This window comes from Haliotis cracherodii, unplaced genomic scaffold (genome assembly GCF_022045235.1).
Source record: "Haliotis cracherodii isolate W230 unplaced genomic scaffold, xgHalCrac1.p SCAF_12, whole genome shotgun sequence".
Classification (NCBI taxonomy): Eukaryota; Metazoa; Mollusca; class Gastropoda; order Lepetellida; family Haliotidae; genus Haliotis; species Haliotis cracherodii.
The window spans coordinates 18,581,132-18,600,745 of NW_027266267.1; the positions used below are offsets into that span (position 1 = coordinate 18,581,132).

Here is a 19,614-nt window from a genome sequence, read left to right on the forward strand (position 1 = left end):
GCAATATCACTGGAATACTGTTAAAAGCGGCGTTAAACCCAACTCACTCACTCACATAAATAATGTGCTGCTTGAAATGTGAAACAGATACGTCCCTTCACACATTGATTTCTTTGTTTTTTCATAACTGATACTTGCTTATCACACCCAATGAAGTTCGGGCGCACATACCCATGTTTGAAGCATACTAATGAAGGTGACATATAAAAAAAATATCCTAATCGTTTCAAAATAATAATTATTTTGACTATTTTGGGGGAGGACAAAAGCAAATCGATTCCCCAATTATGTGTGAAGTCAGCAGTTTTCCAGCTATATCACGCACCCAGTAGATAATTGTGTCTAAACCAGACAAACCAGCCATTGACCAACTGATCCATTTCATTGGCTCCAACAAGTGTGACTGGTTCCACCTGCTAACCAGTACCAACTTGCAGGTGCATGCTGGTAATCAAGACAACTGCAACACATCCACAAGGTACTCGATATATCTACTTGTTTTTCAGCAGTAAATAATTGGGCTTCCAAGACAAAGCAATCGACTTCAATAATCCATGGACAGTATCATGATTTAGCCGTTTGGGTAGATCCCTATGGGTCCCTATGTCTGTCCTAAAGCTGACTGAGGGGGATAACGTGGATACCATGACGTGGCTGACACGTGTGTGTCAAAATACACCAATGGAATGGGTCATTGCTAGTGCTGTCAATTTCTGGTTTGCCTGTTTCAAAGTGATTTAGTCAGTTTGGTGAGGCATAAAACAACATACACTCCCCCACTCTCTTGAATTGCTGAAGTGGTGAAAACTATACAGTAAAGGCGATGTTTTCAGCAGTTCAATATAAAAGGGATAGACAGATACCTGATCCCCGATGTTGGGGAAACAACCCTATGTTCAGACAACTGTTCTGGATAAAAGTCATGTCAGATAACTGTTCAGGGTAAAACTGATGTAAATCAAACACATTAAATAAGTATTGATTCTCCTCTGCATCATGTTGCATCATCCAAATGTCTAGTTCCTGGAAGCATTACTCAGTGACAGTGATGATGGTGGTTGATGGTGGTCGATGGACCTATTGGTCTGCCAGGGAAGCTAGGGTCAGACTACTTCACAGGACACCAGGAGAGACTGCAGTGATGATGATGGTTGATGGTGGTTGATGGTGGTTGATGGTGGTTGCTGGACCTATTTGTCTGCTAGGGAAGTTAGGGTCAGACTACTTCACAGGACACCAGGACTGCAGTGATGATGTTGGATGATGATGGTTGATGGTGGTTGATGGTGGTTGATGGTGGTTGATGGTGGTTGGTGGTGGTTGATGGACCTATTGGTCTGCTAGGGAAGCTGGGGTCAGACTACTTCACAGGACACCAGGAGAAACAGCAGTGATGATGTTGGATGATGATGGTTGATGGTGGTTGCTGGACCTATTTGTCTGCTAGGGAAGTTAGGGTCAGACTACTTCACAGGACACCAGGACTGCAGTGATGATGGTGGTTGATGGTGGTTGATGGACCTATTGGTCTGCTAGGGAAGTTGGGGTCAGGCTACTTCACAGGACACCAGGAGAGACTGCAGCGCCTTGGCATATGCTGAAACAGACAAAATGACTTCACGTTGTGGGTATGTGAATATAAAAATATATATCAGGAATATAAATTTCTCCACATATATTTTCCTTAAGTATCAATACAACTGACCCATTACACACTTCAATGTGCCAGGATTATATGTTTTAGAACCACAATGATTCTGCTAAATTCCATCTTTCATTGCCTACAGTGTACTTTGCAGTTTGCCTACACTGTAGCTCTGGTTGTCCTAGTGTACGTGAACATGGCAGATTTGATGGTTCTATACATTTCTGGATGGGACAGTTTCTAAAAGACTGTAACTCCAAAGAGTGACAAGGTCTGACTTATTTCTAATTGACTTGCCAAGACAGATTTGATATCCATTTGGAAACACTGTATTCCTGACAACTTCCAACACTATTCTGGCTTCAAGAACTGAGACAGGGATCTTCGATCTTATTTAACAGTGACAATATTCTGAACATTCATGAGTGCACAAAAATTCATTCTAGCGCCTGTTACTTATTGCTGCAGGTAAAATTCAGGCAGGACTGGAGACATTTTCTTGTGGACATCCACTTTTACAATCAGGCAGCACACTAGCAGATCATTTGTACAGACTAGGAAAATAAAAATTAACTTATTAACTGACACTTGACAAACAAGGGATGATATTTCTTGTGTCATGAGCATGGACTGACCTTTAGGGTTCTTATAGAAGAAACAGTTGTTGGCACAGGTGTCAGGGTTGGTGTCCCACAGCGAGTCACCACAGCAACACAAGGGCGGCAACTGTACCCCTCTTTTCACTATCTTCTCACGCAGGTTGTGACGCAATGCCTCTACATATCTGAAACATGAACGCAGAATAAAACACCTGCTGACAAAATCACATAAGCCATTATGAATTGTGTCTGAAATATCATATTTGACATGTCTGATAACATGTGAATTTTGTCAATACGATCGAGTAGTGGCAGTATAAAGAAATATGTTCATATTTCAAAAAAAAGAATGAACAGGGCACATGTGGTATTTCAACCAATAATCAAATAGGAAAGGGAAAGAGCCTCATTTCAAAATATGAAGTTTTTTCTTCATTTATGAAATTTTGCAAATGCTCAGTGACCTGAGCCCCATTCCACAAAGTGATCTTAGCGCTATAATTGTCATGAGCCTATGTTAAAATATAAAAGTTACGATCACCTTAGTGCCACAATTGTCATAAGTCTATGTTAAAATATAGGTGTTACGATGGCCTTAGCGCTATGATTGTCATAATTCTATGTTAAATTATGGGTGTTACGATGGCCTTATCGCTACAATTGTCATAAGTCTATGTTAAAGTATGGGAGTTACAATCGCCTAAGCTCTAAAGTTATGTTTGTGGACTTGGGCCCTGGGTAACTTATTCAGCCAGTGATTTACCTCTCCATCTCCTTGTGTCTGCGTCGGGTGTGCTGATGTTGTTGCAGGGTGTCCCGGATGTGAGACTGCTCCAGCTGGTCCCGGAGGATGGCCTCATCAGATGTCTCCCCGGTCACCGGGTCCCGAGGCTGCACTAGGCGCAGTGCCCGCTCCTCCTCTTCCTGACGAGCCTCCTCCTTGTCTTGCTTCAGTCTGACAGACACAGATAGCGGACACAGGTCACACATGGGTCAGACACAGATCAGTCTGACAGACACAGATAGCAGACACAGGTCACACATGGGTCAGACACAGATCAGTCTGACAGACACAGATAGCAGACACAGGTCACACATGGGTCAGACACAGATCAGTCTGACAGACACAGATAGCGGACACAGGTCACACATGGGTCAGACACAGATCAGTCTGACAGACACAGATAGCGGACACAGGTCACACATGGGTCAGACACAGATCAGTCTGACAGACACAGATAGCAGACACAGGTCACACATGGGTCAGACACAGATCAGTCTGACAGACACAGATAGCGGACACAGGTCACACATGGGTCAGACACAGATAGCGGACAAAGGTCACACATGGGTCAGACACAGATCAGTCTGACAGACACAGATAGCAGACACAGGTCACACATGGGTCAGACACAGATCAGTCTGACAGACACAGATAGCAGACACAGGTCACACATGGGTCAGACACAGATCAGTCTGACAGACACAGATAGCGGACAAAGGTCACACATGGGTCAGACACAGATCAGTCTGACAGACACAGATAGCAGACACAGGTCACACATGGGTCAGACACAGATAGCGGACACAGGTCACACATGGGTCAGACACAGATCAGTCTGACAGACACAGATAGCGGACACAGGTCACACATGGGTCAGACACAGATCAGTCTGACAGACACAGATAGCAGACACAGGTCACACATGGGTCAGACACAGATAGCGGACACAGGTCACACATGGGTCAGACACAGATCAGTCTGACAGACACAGATAGCAGACACAGGTCACACATGGGCCAGAGACAGATCAGTCTGACAGACACAGATAGCGGACACAGGTCACACATGGGTCAGACACAGATCAGTCTGACAGACACAGATAGCGGACACAGGTCACACATGGGTCAGACACAGATCAGTCTGACAGACACAGATAGCAGACACAGGTCACACATGGGTCAGACACAGATAGCGGACACAGGTCACACATGGGTCAGACACAGATCAGTCTGACAGACACAGATAGCGGACACAGGTCACACATGGGTCAGACACAGATAGCGGACAAAGGTCACACATTGGTCAGACACAGATCAGTCTGACAGACATATGGGTCATGGGTCACAACTAATAACTCAGGCTCAGGATTATGACAGATCAGACAGGATCAGTGTGAGCGAGTTGGATTTAATGCCTCTTTTAACAGTATTCCAGTCATATCGCGGCATGTCAGATCAATGTGGGAGGAAAGCCCGAAGTGATGCAGGTCTCAGACGTTTACCACTTTGGTGAAACCCACAAGCAGGGGTATGGTGCTGACAAACCTAGAAACATAATTGGGGTGAACAGGGATTCGAACCCACAATCATAGGTTTCTGGCAACTCTGCACAGCGAATCGCAGCGCCTTAGACAACTGGGCCACCAGTGCCCCCTCACACAGGATCAGACAAAGGTTAGATGAATTATGATTGAACACCAGCCACACACAGACATGTACATATAGAGCACACATATAGTAAGACACAGATAGGATCAGTCACAAGTTTGTTTTGAGTTCCTCCTAACAACTACCACAGTTTGTTAGTGACTCCATCTGTCCACAATCGGCTACATCATGTACATAGACAAATACAATTACTTTTGAATCCGCTTTCGATGTTCCTGTCGTCGGAGATTCTCCTTCACCTGCTCCCGTTCCTGGTCCATGAACATTCGGCGGTAGAGTGCAGTCTGACTACGCTGTCTGCGTCGGTTCTCCTCCAACGTTACCCCCGTGTAGATGTCGGGGACAGGGATGACTGGGGCGGGGCGGTGAAGGTCTGTGCCTGTCATTGTTGGCACTGGAGGGATAAACATACATGGGTCACGTGGATGGGGATGCTGTGGAATGTTGTGTACAGATATTCTCCTCCACCCTCCCCTCGTGTCGATGTCAGGGACAGGGATAATAAGGGCGGGGCAGTGCAGGTCTGGGCCTGTCATTGTTGGCACTGGAGGGATAAACATACATGAGTGGGTGGAGATGCGGTGGAATGTTGTGTACAGATATTCTCCTCCACCCTCCCCTCGTGTCGATGTCGGGGACAGGGATAATAGGGGCGGGGCGGTGAAGGTCTGGGCCTGTCATTGTTGGCACTGGAGGGATAAACATACATGAGTGGGTGGAGATGCTGTGGAATGTTGTGTACAGATATTCTCCTCCGGCCTCCCCCCGTGTAGATATCAGGGACAGGAATGACTGGGGCGGGGCGGTGAAGGTCTGGGCCTGTCATTGTTGGCACTGGAGGGATATAACAAGGTTTACCAGAAGCAAAGTGTTGAGTCCCAAATAATTTACCATACATTGCAAGTCCTATGGGATGCAAAAGGTAGGACAGGGTCGAGGTCACACAATGTAACCACTCGATAGTCAAGAAGAACTGGGATCTGGGCAGTTTCAGGGAGTTATCTAGCCATTCTCATGGGTCTTCTGTAAATTTGGTCAAATTTTAAAATTTGAATAAAATATTTCCCAGGATATTGAAAAAATAATTGACAACAAAAATATTTACTTTGCAATGTGACATGTACTTCCATCATACTTAATCTTACATTGAGTCATTGATTACAGTGTTAAGATACACCAGGGCCATGTTCCACAAAGCAACCATAGTGCTCAGATGATCGTAACTCCCATACTTTAACATAGACTTACGACAGTCGTAGCTCTATGATCGGCTTATGGAACGGGGCCGAGAGTTCAAAAGAGTTAGGAAAAACATTCCCAGTTTTGGTCAAAACTATGTTTTTCCCAATTAATTTGGAAAAACCCTACCTTTTGTTTGGAAAAAAAAAAATCATTTACTTACATTGTAAGTATTCTGTCGTGTGATGGAAATGTCTCAATAAAGCCAGTGTATCTAGCCATCACCAGCACCCTTCCCATCATGTTTACAACATGCAAGGGGAGATAACTCTATGATGCTCACCACTGCGGCGCTGGATCCTCTCATGTCGCGTCTCTGCCCGTGGGGGTGAAAGGTCAAAGTGAACCGTCTTCATCTGTCGCCGCCACCGGTTTTCACTTTCCTCCTCATTTTCATCTGACAGTGTGAAGTAAATAAATCTTCATGTGATCAGATTAAGTAACACCAGTCTCCAAAGATCAGTCAACAGCTATATGTTACAACCCATCCAAATTAATATAGTGACTAATAGGAAAGTCTTTCTTTGCCATCTTCCCTGCGGCAAGCGAGTTAACTGACTTTAAAAGTCCAGTTTCCACTCTTGCTGAACTAGGCTGTAATTCTGGGGATCGATTGTAGCGCCACCAGTGGTTATTACGAGTTATGTCCCTTTTAAGCCTCTCCTATGCACCAATCAGATTCCACCTCTCGTATCACTTGCATTTGTATCAAACAAAATGGCGGCGCCCTCTCAAGACGATCTGATCGATAATCAAGTTCTATAGTGTGATAAAACAGGTCTTACATCACGAAGTGCATCAAATTTCGTGAGCACCTTGATCAAAAACATGAAAAGATTTGGAAAATATTTGTTGACGAGTTGGAGGTGTACATGCTTTGCAAATCCTGCAATCGACCGAAATCTACACAACAGTTTACTGAACAGATACCGATTTTGTTGCACGATTTTGATTGGACTATGCATGACAGTGTGAAGTAAATAAATCTTCATGTGATCAGATTAAGTAACGAACGATCTCAAAAGATCAGTCAACAGCTAGATAAGAAAAGTCAGTCAACATGTTACCACCCAACCAATGCAAGGTAATATCAGGACTAATAGGAAAGTCTTTCATTGCCATCTTCCCAAGGCGAGGGAGTTAACTGACTATAAAAGTCCAGTTTCTACCCTTGCTTGAATTCCGGAGTTACATTTTGGCTGGACGAGTGAGTCAATGCATAGTCCACTTAAAATAGCGTAACAAACTGGACATCCGGTTCAAAAACAACATGGATTTGGGTTATGTACTGTCAACTGGGTGTCGACAGATATTTTGTTTTTAATCAAGGTTTTCAAGTGATTTGATGCACATGCGGGGTAAGACCTGTTTTATTATAATATATATCTGGATTATAGATCAGATCGTCTTGACTGGGCGCCAACCATTTTGTTTGTTTGTTGTTGAGTCTGGGCCACATAATACAGTGATTGACATTGTGAGCAGCGATCCATGCAACTGGGATACGATGACATGCTTCAACCAAGTCAGCAAGTCTGACCATCTGATCCCGTTAGTCGCTTCTTACGACAAGCAAAGTCGCCTTGTACAGCAAGCATGGGTTGCTGAAGACCTATTCTACCCCGGATCTTCACGGGTCCCATTTTGTTTGAAGCAAATGCAAGTGATAGATGGAATCTCATTGGTCAATGGGAAGGGCATAGATGGAACATAACCCTTTATAGCCACTGGTCGCGCTACGATCGAGCCTGGCAATTCCAGCCTAGATCGGCAAGGGTGAAAACTGGACTTTTATAGTCAGTTAACGCCCTTGCCTCGGGAAGATGTTCATTGCTTAATGACAATACAATTTATCTTTCCAATATAAGAAAATGAATGTTCTCTTTTTTGCTGAACAAAATTGCTTATCAACAATCAACTCCATCAAAACAGTCCATCATGGTTGAGCTTTCAACTTTTCTGCCATCCCTCCTTTAAACTTTTCTGCCATCCCTCATACATAACATATTTTAACATATTTTATTAGGTACCAGCTGGTGGTGACATCATGTCAGATGTCCAAGTTCTTCATACACATTCATACCATGTGTGTACTTCTCTTCATCAACATCATCTCTGTCCTCGGTGTCTTCAGCGCTGCTGTTGTCACTATCAAGGTCAAGGACATCTCCATCTACCATGTGTCGAGATGATGGGTGCTGCAATGCAGAGGATGCGACATACAACTGTCTGACTGACATTCCTTGTTTGTGTCATCTTTTCTCTTAATTACATCTCTACCTATACACATTGAATCACATCTCTGACAATACACACTGTGTCAAATCTATGATACATTCTGCACTCCCTGGCTCACATCTCTGTACTCACCGACTCACATCTCTGTACACCCTGACTCACATTTCTGCACTCCCTGATTCACATCTCTGCACTCACATCTCTGGACTCCCTGACTCACATCAATGTACTCCCTGACTCACATCTCTGTACTCTCTGACTTACATCTCTGTACTCCCTGACACACATCTCTGTACTCCCTGACACACATCTCTGTACTCCCTGACTCACATCTCTGTACTCCCTGACACACATCCCTGTACACCCTGTCTCACGTCTCTGTACTCCCTGACTCACGTCTCTGTACTCCCGCACTCACATCTCTGCAATCCCTGACTCACATCTCTGCACTCCCTGACTCACATCTCTGTACTCCTTGACTCACATTTCTATCTATAAACACTGACTCACGTGTTCAACTACAAACACAACTCACATCAGTGTACTGTGACTCATATCTCTACAAACTGACTCACATCTGTGGGTGTTTAACAACAACTCTGACTCACATCTCTGGTATGGGACACCCTCCACACTCCTCCCGGCAGATCATCACTGATGAAGTTGTCCGTCAGTATCTGTCGGCCCCCAAGCTTGCGTCTCGCTTCACTGGTGAATTCATGAACCTGAGACAACCACATACGTCTGACAACAACACATAACTTCATACATTGGTCAGGGGTCAAGGTCAGGACTACCTCCTCAGCAGCAATGCAACATCATCAGTATATAATACATTTATATACAACATATTTATAAACACATTTATATATAACACTTATGCAGATACTAGTATCTTTGCAGGAATTTTGTTCCCCGACCAGTTGATCACTAAGCATTCCAGTTATCAATGTCAACTCCCGGGGGAGCACACAACCCAAACTGCCTACAGGCGCTAGAGGGTTTTTAGTACTTTTTACATCCACCTCATATATCGCTACCGCTAAACAAAGATCTGAGGATCTGAAGGGTCAGGGTATGTAACTGCACATGACTGCATATTCGTAAATATTCCAGTCTGGTGACCACAAATAACGAATTCAATTCATGAATGGATACGGTTCGATTCACCGAATATGCGAGTGAATAGTAACAGCCCTACTACCCACCCCGCCCATTAAGCTAGCACAGATTGCAAGGATCAGATTGCAAGGATCAATTCCAACCTGGCATCCCAATGGGCTCCCAAATTAAGTGCCACTTATGACTATCAGCGGGGTGCTGGTGACATTCTACAGCATTCAGGCCTAGATATTGGGTAGACCCATGAAGATCCGGGGTAGAATAGGTCTTCAGCAACCCATGCTTGCCGTAAAAGGCGACTATGCTTGTCATAAGAGGCGACTAAAGGGATCGGGGGGTCAGGCTCGCTGACTTGGTTGTTGCATGTCATCGTATCCAATTTAAATGGATCGATGCTCATGATGTCAAACACTGGATTGTCTGGTCCAGACTCGATTATTTACAGACCGCTGTCATATAGCTGGAATATTGCTGAGTGCAGACAAACATATTGGGTAATCTAACTAAGTGTTGCTTTTCTGCAGCAGGTATGCATTGGTTACAGAATGTATAGTGGATCATGTCAAAGCCAAAATCCACATGTTGATGCCACGGAGTGATGAAATTGCAGAACTACATCAGTTAGACAGCACAAACAAAAGTAAACTAAAGTCACTATCTGCCTTGTAAGTACACTAGCTGGACATTGTGAAACCTGGAACTCGACACCGTGTTCAGACAGATATACATGGACATAATTCTTATGGGCTCAGATAGAATTCAGTGAGATAGTAATTAGTATGGCTTATCCCTGAAAGACATAAGGATGGAAGGATGGAAGCACGCACCTGGTTCGTCTGGTCCGAGAAGGCCTGTGTGTGGGAAGACGGTTGACTGTGTGCCCAGCCTCCTGCATAGAAGCATTGTACATTAGTCACCAGTGTTATAGAGGCATTGTACATTAGTCACCAGTGTTACAGGGGCATTGTACATTAGTCATCAGTGTTATAGAGGCATTGTACATTAGTCATCTGTGTCATAGAGGCATTGTACATTAGTCACCAATGTTACAGAGGCATTGTACATTAGTCATCAGTGTTATAGAGGCATTGTACATTAGTCACCAGTGTTATAGAAGCATTGTACATTAGTCACCAATGTTACAGGGGCATTGTACATTAGTCACCAGTGTTACAGGGGCATTGTACATTAGTCACCAATGTTACAGGGGCATTGTACATTAGTCACCAGTGTTACAGGGGCATTGTACATTAGTCACCAGTGTAATAGAGGCATTGTACATTAGTCACCAGTGTTATAGAGGCATTGTACATTGGTCACCGGTGTTCATAGAGGCATTATACATTAGTCACCAGTGTTATAGAGGCATTGTACATTAGTCATCAGTGTTATAGAGGCATTGTACATTAATCACCAGTGTTATAGAAGCATTGTACATTAGTCACCAGTGTTACAGAGGCATTGTACATTAGTCACCAGTGTTATAGAGGCATTGTACATTAGTCATGTTAGTCACCAGTGGTACAGGGGCATTGTACATTAGTCACCAGTATCATGTAAAGTACATTAATCATTAAGTGTGATAAAAAAGTGAGTTTGGTTTTACGCCGCTTTTAGCAATATTCCAGCAATATCACGGCTGGGGACACCAGAAATCGAGGATCAAACCTGGGTCTTCGACATGACGAGCAAATGCTTTAACCACTAGGCTACCCCGCTACTCCTGTTACAGAGGAAGAAACATTGTACATTATTCACCAGTGTCATGAAGGGTGATGTAAAGTACATGAATCATTAGTGTTACAGAGGAAGAAACATTGTACATTATTCACCAGTGTCATGAAGGGTGATGTAAAGTACATGAATCATTAGTGTTACAGAGGAAGAAACATTGTACATTATTCACCAGTGTCATGAAGGGTGATGTAAAGTACATGAATCATTAGTGTTACAGAGGAAGAAGCATTGTACATTATTCACCAGTGTCATCAAGGGTGATGTAAAGTATATGAATCATTAGTGTTACAGAGGAAGAAACATTGTACATTATTCACCAGTGTCATCAAGGGTGATGTAAAGTACATGAATCATTAGTGTTACAGAGGAAGAAGCATTGTACATTATTCACCAGTGTCATCAAGGGTGATGTAAAGTATATGAATCATTAGTGTTACAGAGGAAGAAGCATTGTACATTATTCACCAGTGTCATCAAGGGTGATGTAAAGTATATGAATCATTAGTGTTACAGAGGAAGAAGCATTGTACATTATTCACCAGTGTCACCAAGGGTGATGTAAAGTACATGAATCATTAGTGTTACAGGGGAAGAAGCATTGTACATTATTCACCAGTGTCATCAAGGGTGATGTAAAGTACATGAATCATTAGTGTTACAGAGGAAGAAGCATTGTACATTATTCACCAGTGTCATGAAGGGTGATGTAAAGTATATGAATCATTAGTGTTACAGAGGAAGAAGCATTGTACATTAACCATCAGTGTTGTTGTCCATGCACTGTCCCTTACATACCTTGTGTGTTTGGAGCTGCCCTGGACCTGATACTTAAGCCTGGGTGGGTTCTCACTGTACAGCTGTCTTTTCGAGTGGACTGACGCTGAGCTGACAATGTGCTCTGTCTAACTATAAGCCGTTCTCGCTCAATCTGAAATGATCAAATATACATGGCATGTTTAAACTCCGGACTTATAGATCAACATTGTTCTGAAAATGTATTGAGTTACATCTTTCAAAGTGCTCAGAGACTGCCTCCGTGGTCTAGTGGTAGAGCATCTGCCCCGAGAGAGGAAGGCCTGTCGTTCGATGCCCGTCCCCGTCATACCAAAAGACATTAAAATATGGTACTTGTTGTTACCCTGTCTGGCGCTCGACATTAAAGGGCTGAAACAAGGACTGGTCGGCTCGGAGTCAGTATACAGTATCTGAGGGGGATATTCATGTTAATCTGCGTCATGGTATCTCAGTGGGCTAGCACTGTAAATCGGCATCAGTCCGAACTAGTCATTTTCCCAAGCCAGAGAGTTAACTGACCATAAAGGTCTAGTTTCCACCCTTGCCAAACTAGGCTGGTATTATGGAGTTACATTTTGGCTGGACTAACAAGTCTATGCATAGTCCAATCAAAATCATGTAAAGAAATCAAAATCCGGTTCCAAAACTGTCATGATGATTTCGGTTGATTGCAGGGTTTGCAAAGCATGTGCACCTCCAACTCGCTGACTTGGTTGTTGCATGTCATCGTATCCCAATCGCACGGATCACTGCTCACGATGTCAATCACTGAAATATGTGGCCCAGACTCGATTATTTACAGACCGCTGTCATATAGCTGGAATATTGCTGAGTGCAGCGTTAAACAACAAACAAACAAAATGGTTGGCGCCCAGTCAAAACGAACTGTCGTGTAGATTTCGGTCGATTGCAGGATTTGCAAAGCATGTGCACCTCCAACTCGTTGTCAACAGATATTTTCCAAATCTTTTCATGTTCTTAATCAAGGTGCTCACGTGATTTGATGCATTTCGCGATGTAAGACCTGTTTTATCACAATGTAGACCTTGATTATCGATCACTTGTCTTGACTGGGCGATGCTGTTTTGTTTGAAGCAAATGCAAGTAATACGAGAGGTGGAATCTGACTGGTCCATAGGAGAGGCTTAGAAGGGACACAACTCGTAATAGCCACTGGTGGCGCTACGATAGAGCCCAGGAATTCCAGCCTAGTTCGGCAAGGGTAGAAACTGGACTTTTCAAGTCAGTTAACTCTCCAAAGTGATGCAGGTCATAGACGTTTACCAATTACAATTACAATGTATGTATTCTTATGTCATAGTTTCATTTCATTGTTTTGTAGTAAGGTTAAGTGTTATGAGGCATATGCAAACGGTGGAAACACCATTGTCTGATAAGAGGCACAATGGATGAATAGAATTGATCCCTTTGATTTGCAGCTTAACAAGAGTCTGTATTGTGTCTACCACTTTGATGTAGACAGCTGGCCTGTGTTTCAGATTCTATCCAGCCAAAGCCGAAGAAGAGTAAATCAGCTGGCGCCAATCGCCGTATCGCCATTCCCCTCATCCCACTTGACCCCACTGGCCGGCCGGCCGGTCTTCCGGCACTAGTACAAGCAGCCTCAAACACACGTGCATGCACAGTCCGTAAGTATGGCAATATTTTGCAATATCTAATTCGGATCAGTACTAAGCCCTGCTCAGTACCCTGCTTGTCCAGAAATGACGACCACTTGATACTGATCAGAATACTGATGGTCCCTCGATATGTCGTCACTGTTACTGTATCAGTACAGGATTTCAAATGACAAGGAAATCTTGAATATTTGATTGTTATCCAAAGTACTCCCAATGTATTTCAGATGATTAAAAGTAAACTCTCTAAATTCATCTAATAACATTTACAGTGAGTTCATCTTCCCAAGGCAAGGGAGTTAACTGACAATAAAAGTCCCTTTTTCACCCTTGCCGAAATAGACTGAAACCTGATTGGTCAATAGGAGGGACATAACTGTTAACAGCCACTGGTGGCACTGCCATTGAGCCACAAAGTTCCTGGCTAGTTTGGCAAGGATGGAAACTGGACCTCTACAGTCAGTTAACTCCCTTGCCTCGGGAAGATGCAAAGAGTTATGACTTGAACCCCATGGGGATTCCAGGTTAGCATTAGTCCCTAGCAACCTCTGCTCATCACATGAGTGAGTGAGTGAGTTGGGCTTAACAGACACATAAGTCATGGGTCACAACTAATAGCTCAGGCTCAGGATAATGATAGGTCAGACAGGATCAGTGTGAGTGAGTTGGATTTAACGCCTCTTTTAGCCGTATTCCAGTTATATCGCGGCATGTCAGCTTAATGTGGGAGGAAAGCCCGAAGTGATGCAGGTCTCAGACGTTGACTACTTCGGTGAAACCTACAAGCACGGGTATGGTGCTGACAAACCTAGAAACATAAACGGGGCGAACCGGGATTCGAACCCACAATCATAGGTTACTGGCGTGCCCAAGGGACGCAACTCTGCACGGCAAATCACGGCGCCTTAAATGACTGGGGCACGGGTGCCCCAGTCATTTAAGGCGCCGCGATTTGCCCCCGTGCCCCCTCATTACATGAAGGGTGACTCAATGAACCAAGTGGTCAGGCTCAGCGATTTGGTTGATTGCATGGCACAAAGTTGTCATTTGGCTGTAATATTGTCGAGTGAGGCATCAAACAAGACACAAACATGGCAGGTGACACCCTGTCCATCACACTTACAGCGTTGACCACCGTCTGTGCCTGCTGCTGCTTCTTCAGCCTGTCCAGATGCCGAACCCTTCTCTTGACCTCGTCCTGGAAGCGTCTCAGTCGGTCCTCTTTCTCCCTCTGCATCTGAAACATCCGATTCTCCTCCTCCACTGCCGCCTCCTGCAACACCAGACACACTACATAAAAATACCAAGGCCACTTTTGTAAGTTTTAGACACTTTTGTCAACTATGCTAACATCACGTGTGCATTAATAAAACAGAAATAACCATGCTTAATTATCATGTAATGGACAGTGTTATCAATGTGATAAACCATTCCAATACATTTTGGTATAACGATCAAATAAATCTGTAAATGATGTCGCCAAGTAGGAACAACTGTCAAGCTCCATTCATTGATGTAACACCTTCTTTCGCCTTGATTCGCTGTACAGAGTTGCGTCCCTTGGGAACGACAGAAACCTATGATTGTGGGTTCGAATCCCAGTTCGCCCCGATTATGTTTCTAGGTTTGTCAGCACCATACCAATGCTAGTGGGTTTCACCGAAGTGGTAAACGCCTGAGACATGCATCACTTCGGGCTTTCCTCCCACATTAAGCTGACACGGTGCGATATAACTGGAATACTGTTAAAAGAGGCGTTAAAGTTTAAACCCAACACACTCACTCACTCTCAATATGCTATTGACTAGTTTTGTGACAGTCCAGTTGTTGCAGTTCATATTATTGAGGTCATGTGATACAAATCCATTTTCTTCCTGCAAGTGTTTTTTCTTCTTGAATGTAGCCACAGGCCTCAAAGTTTAAATTTTTACCAAGCAGCCATATGGCTACAAGTATTTTTTTCCAGGTAGCCAGTGGTAAAATCAAGAAGACAAGCCAGTGTAGGTAGCCAAATGCATTTGAAATTATCTCTTATCAAATAACTATTATATGTACAGGTCAAAGCACTACTCTTGGAATTGTATATTAGAGGAAACTGTACATGAGTTTTGTTATTTCTGACTCGAACAATGATGCAATTTATGTAAGTAGATTATTTAGGTATATCCTTGCTTATCTAATGAACTATCAACTAAAATAAAATACTAATTGCATTAATATTTATGTATTTCGGTTAATTGTTGCTTTTAGGAGGAATTATTAGAGTACAATTAGTAGCAGACATGTTTATTTTTGTGTCTAAATATGTGTAGCAATAGACTTTAGTAGCCACAAGATATTTTTCAAGGTAGTCATTTGGCTACCTCTGAATTTTAGACAGTTGACAAATTGAAATTTAGGTCGCATTGGCGACCGTTTTAGTCGCAACTTTGAGGCCTGCAGCCATCATAATTTTGCAATCCAAAGTTTGTCGTTTGTACACTTGCTGTAAACTAGATAAGTTAAACAATCATTTACCATTTAAACTGTTTTTCCCTTTTCTGCTAGTCATTGTTATATATGCAGAGATTAAGATAACTGTGTATATTTTTTCGAAAACTAAACCAGAAGTAGCAATCAGCTGTACACACATTTTCTCCTTGATTGACGGGTTAAACAGTTAAGACATACCATATAATTTAAGTTAAAAGAATTTTTATGCAATGATCAGATCATTAAAATGAGATCATGGTTCTTAATTTCTTGTTACTGCTGAACGAAGATTGTATCTGAAACTATCATTTATCAGGAATGATATTCCAATATTGTGTTATTTTAGTTGCAGCTTATACTAATACTCAAAATAATAATAACCATAAGCAAAGCGCTTCAGTACAGCTGAAAGTTATTGCCAGATATATTTTATGCATGGAGCTGTTTGACCAGCAACTGCGGAGACTTCCATTTCAAACGCAAAAACACTACGCTGACATATGATAGTCAAACTACAACAAAAATGGCTTATAATAAGACAGTGTAAGGCATTTATAATATATGTATCCATTCTCTGTCAACTAAAGTTTGATTCAAGGCGCCATTAGCAGTAATCTGATACTGGTTGTTGTAAATAACGGCACACACGATTTCACTGAAATTGATGTATACAACATGGACAATATTGAATGAAAGTTTGAATATACAGTGAACACTTGTCATAACCAGATATATAATATTAGCGTGATAACAGGATTTAATTGTGTATTTCAAAATGGATTTGTTGACATGGTATTTCTGGTGCTCACGGTAATTTTGGCCGGGCTTGCGAATCAAAATCGTGTAACAATATCGATATCTGGTTCACAAACAACACGGCGACTGTCGTGCAGATTTCAGTGGATTGCGGGATTTGCAAAGGATGTGTACCATCAAATGGGCATCAACATTAATTTAATCAAGGTGATCAAGTGATTTGATGCACTTCGGAAGGGAAGAGCCATATTCCAATCCAACACCTCTTTTCGAGTCTTTACTCTTTAGATTTGCGTTAGGGCTAGTGCTGGGGTCATAATAATTATTACACAGCTATAATTAAATCTGAAAAAGTTCACTACTCCCCATTTATCCCTTATATAAATTTAAAAAAACGCAAAATCAACATTATTTCTTTATAAGTGTGCATTTATTAAGCTTCCATTTTCCATTGACATCAAAACATGATAGAACTTGTTCAGAAATCGAAATAATGTTACTTACTATTGCGTTGGGATGACTGTTGATCATCTGTTCAGTAGCAGGCTGGACCCAGGCGCCGACGGGCCTGATTTCAACATTCCGATTCCCCATCACATCTGTGCTGATCACGGGCTTCATCACTCCTTTCATCCCGGCAGACGCAAATGTTTTTGTTTTCGCCGCCATTTTCTTTGAATGTTTCAGAAAAGTATACTTGCTATTCATACGAATAGCCGTTCTGGTATACTGCTAATTATAAGCAATCAAATTCACACGTGGAATTGATAGTACAAGCGCATAGTCATTTTCTTATTCTTTTATGAAATGGTAACTTTGCCAAGTTTGTTCTGCAACAAATTGAACATATTTCGTTTTATTCCCATCTATACATTTACACAAACAAGCTCCTTCCCAGCGCGTGACACCTTCGTTACACTCTCGGTAACATCGCTGCCACCAGTGTGGGCGCGGCCATTACAAGAATCTTGAAATTTGCCCTCCAACCCCATATGTAGTAACGTTTATACTTTTGTTTATGTCTTTGGGAATGCCATCATATTTCAATTTGAAAAGGTTTACGACTGACCATGTTTTCCAGACGAATTTACTTTGTTGTTTTGATAATCAGATTGGTTCGAGATTGCAGACTAACGGAAAATCAACCTACTTCTTCCTTACATTCTTATTATATCAATAACACGATGGTTTTAATGAAACAGAAATTCAAACTGACAAACGAAGAAAGTAATTAAGCAGCGATAAGTGTATTCGGCGCACGACAGTCGACACTTGTTTGTAAACATAACGGTCATTCGGTTGCGAGTTCAACTCCAAGCATGGTTGTGGCCACCTATTCACAGTGGGGAGTTTTGACTGGTGGCAGCGATAGTATAGAGAGCTCCGGGAACGTACTATCGCTGTGAGGAGCTTGTTACACAAATATGCAAGGGAGGCTACTCTACAAGACAATAAACTTTTGAGCTTCAGAAGCATTGTAAACAGGTAAGGGCGAGCGACCGACTTGTAAGGGTTTTCTTAAGACAGTGACACGTCAGTTAAGTAGATATTATTACCGAGTAACGATAGGCAAGATAAGTGTCCCTACAGGTCGATGTATAATACATCAGTGAAGTAGAATACCCCGAATACTACGTATTGTCTTTACCCCGATCGGCAGACAGTAGGGCCGGGACGAGTCCAATTTTACTACCCGGGCACCCACCCCCTATTACCCGACCCTACCCGGGTAGGTCTCTGGAGATGTCTCAAAATGTCCGATTCTGACCTTTTTTAGCACAGCATTGGCAAAACGTATTCAGATCCATGTATTAAACAATCTGGTCATGCATACACTGAAGTTGCATTACGTTATATCTTTATTCAACCATATGAAATGTCAGAAGGAATGGGTGCATTATCAGAAAGAAATGTGATCATTAGTGACTTGTAGTGTAACCATAGAGCTCTAAATGATTTTTGTCATTATGTAATTTATCACATGATTAACCATGGGTCTGGGTAGTCCTGTGGGTCCTGTGGCTATTCAGTACCAACACTGGTACCCGAGTTATCCGTCCAAGCCCTAGCAGACAGTATCACAAAGATTGTGATATCTGCAATCGCAATCATTGTCCAAATGCACAAAGTATCTCTCATGAGGTGGTAGGATGAGATGGTAATGTGGCTGTTAACCTTCTAGCGCCTCACAGGCAGCATGGGTTGTATACTCCCCAGGGAGCTGAGAATGAAAATCAAATGCTCACTGATCCATTGACCAGGGTAATAATAGTGTAGCGCTATGAGCATCCACTCGGTGAATGGAATCTGGCGCGTTATAAATGCTCTTATTATTATTATTATGATACCTGTATATGTTGCACACTCATTCTTTTTATTTTGTTTGTTTGTTGTTTAACGCCACACTCAGCAATATTCCATGAGGGTGGTCTGTAAATAATCGAGTCCGGACCAGACAATCCAGTGATTGACATCATGAGCATCGATCCATGCAATTGGGATCGATGACATGCATCAACCAAGTCAGTGAGCCTGACCACCCGATCACGTTAGTCGCCTCTTATGACAAGCATAGCTGCCTTTTATTGATGAAGACCTATTCAACCCCACTTTTTATTTGGAGGTAAATGTTGGATGGAATGGGTTTTTTCCATGACCAATGATGATGATGGAATTGAAAGTAGGATAGTCTTCCAAACTGAAATATGGCAAATAAGTTGGCGTCATACGCCCACTGTGGTATCAGGTAAACACCTATTTAGGTGTAATACATCAAGTGGCCTGTTATTGACCAATCTATGGTTATCCCAAATCTGACATACCGTATATGACCGCGGATAAGCCGACCCCCGTAGATAAACCGAGGTGCTAACTTGACCATTGAAATACGAGAGAAAATGATATGACCTGCAGATAAGCCGAA

General features: G+C 42.6%; 1 protein-coding gene across 1 annotated transcript; it reads right to left on the minus strand.

Moving 5' to 3' along the window:
* Positions 1–1,427: 1,427 nt before the first annotated feature.
* Positions 1,428–17,360, minus strand: LOC139457610 (coiled-coil domain-containing protein 15-like). Its single transcript, XM_071238967.1, has 11 exons — positions 17,196–17,360; positions 14,587–14,736; positions 11,827–11,959; positions 10,122–10,183; positions 8,781–8,897; positions 8,018–8,132; positions 6,218–6,331; positions 4,888–5,089; positions 3,008–3,199; positions 2,281–2,429; positions 1,428–1,597 (listed from the first exon to the last, which is right to left on the minus strand). Exons 1-11 carry the CDS (start codon positions 17,358–17,360, stop codon positions 1,548–1,550), a joined length of 1,449 nt encoding a protein of 482 aa, XP_071095068.1. The 3' UTR covers positions 1,428–1,547.
* Between the last annotated feature and the right edge of the window lie 2,254 nt (positions 17,361–19,614).

Bases quoted from the DNA above. Each gene is read 5' to 3' on its own strand.
- LOC139457610 (XM_071238967.1), bottom strand. From the start codon at position 17,360: ATGGCGGCGAAAACAAAAACATTTGCGTCTGCCGGGATGAAAGGAGTG. The intron at 10,184-11,826 runs GTATGTAAGGGA...GCTTCTATGCAG, and splicing joins GGCAGCTCCAAACACACAAG to GAGGCTGGGCACACAGTCAA. The intron at 3,200-4,887 runs GTAATTGTATTT...TGTGTCTGTCAG, and splicing joins CATCGAAAGCGGATTCAAAA to ACTGAAGCAAGACAAGGAGG.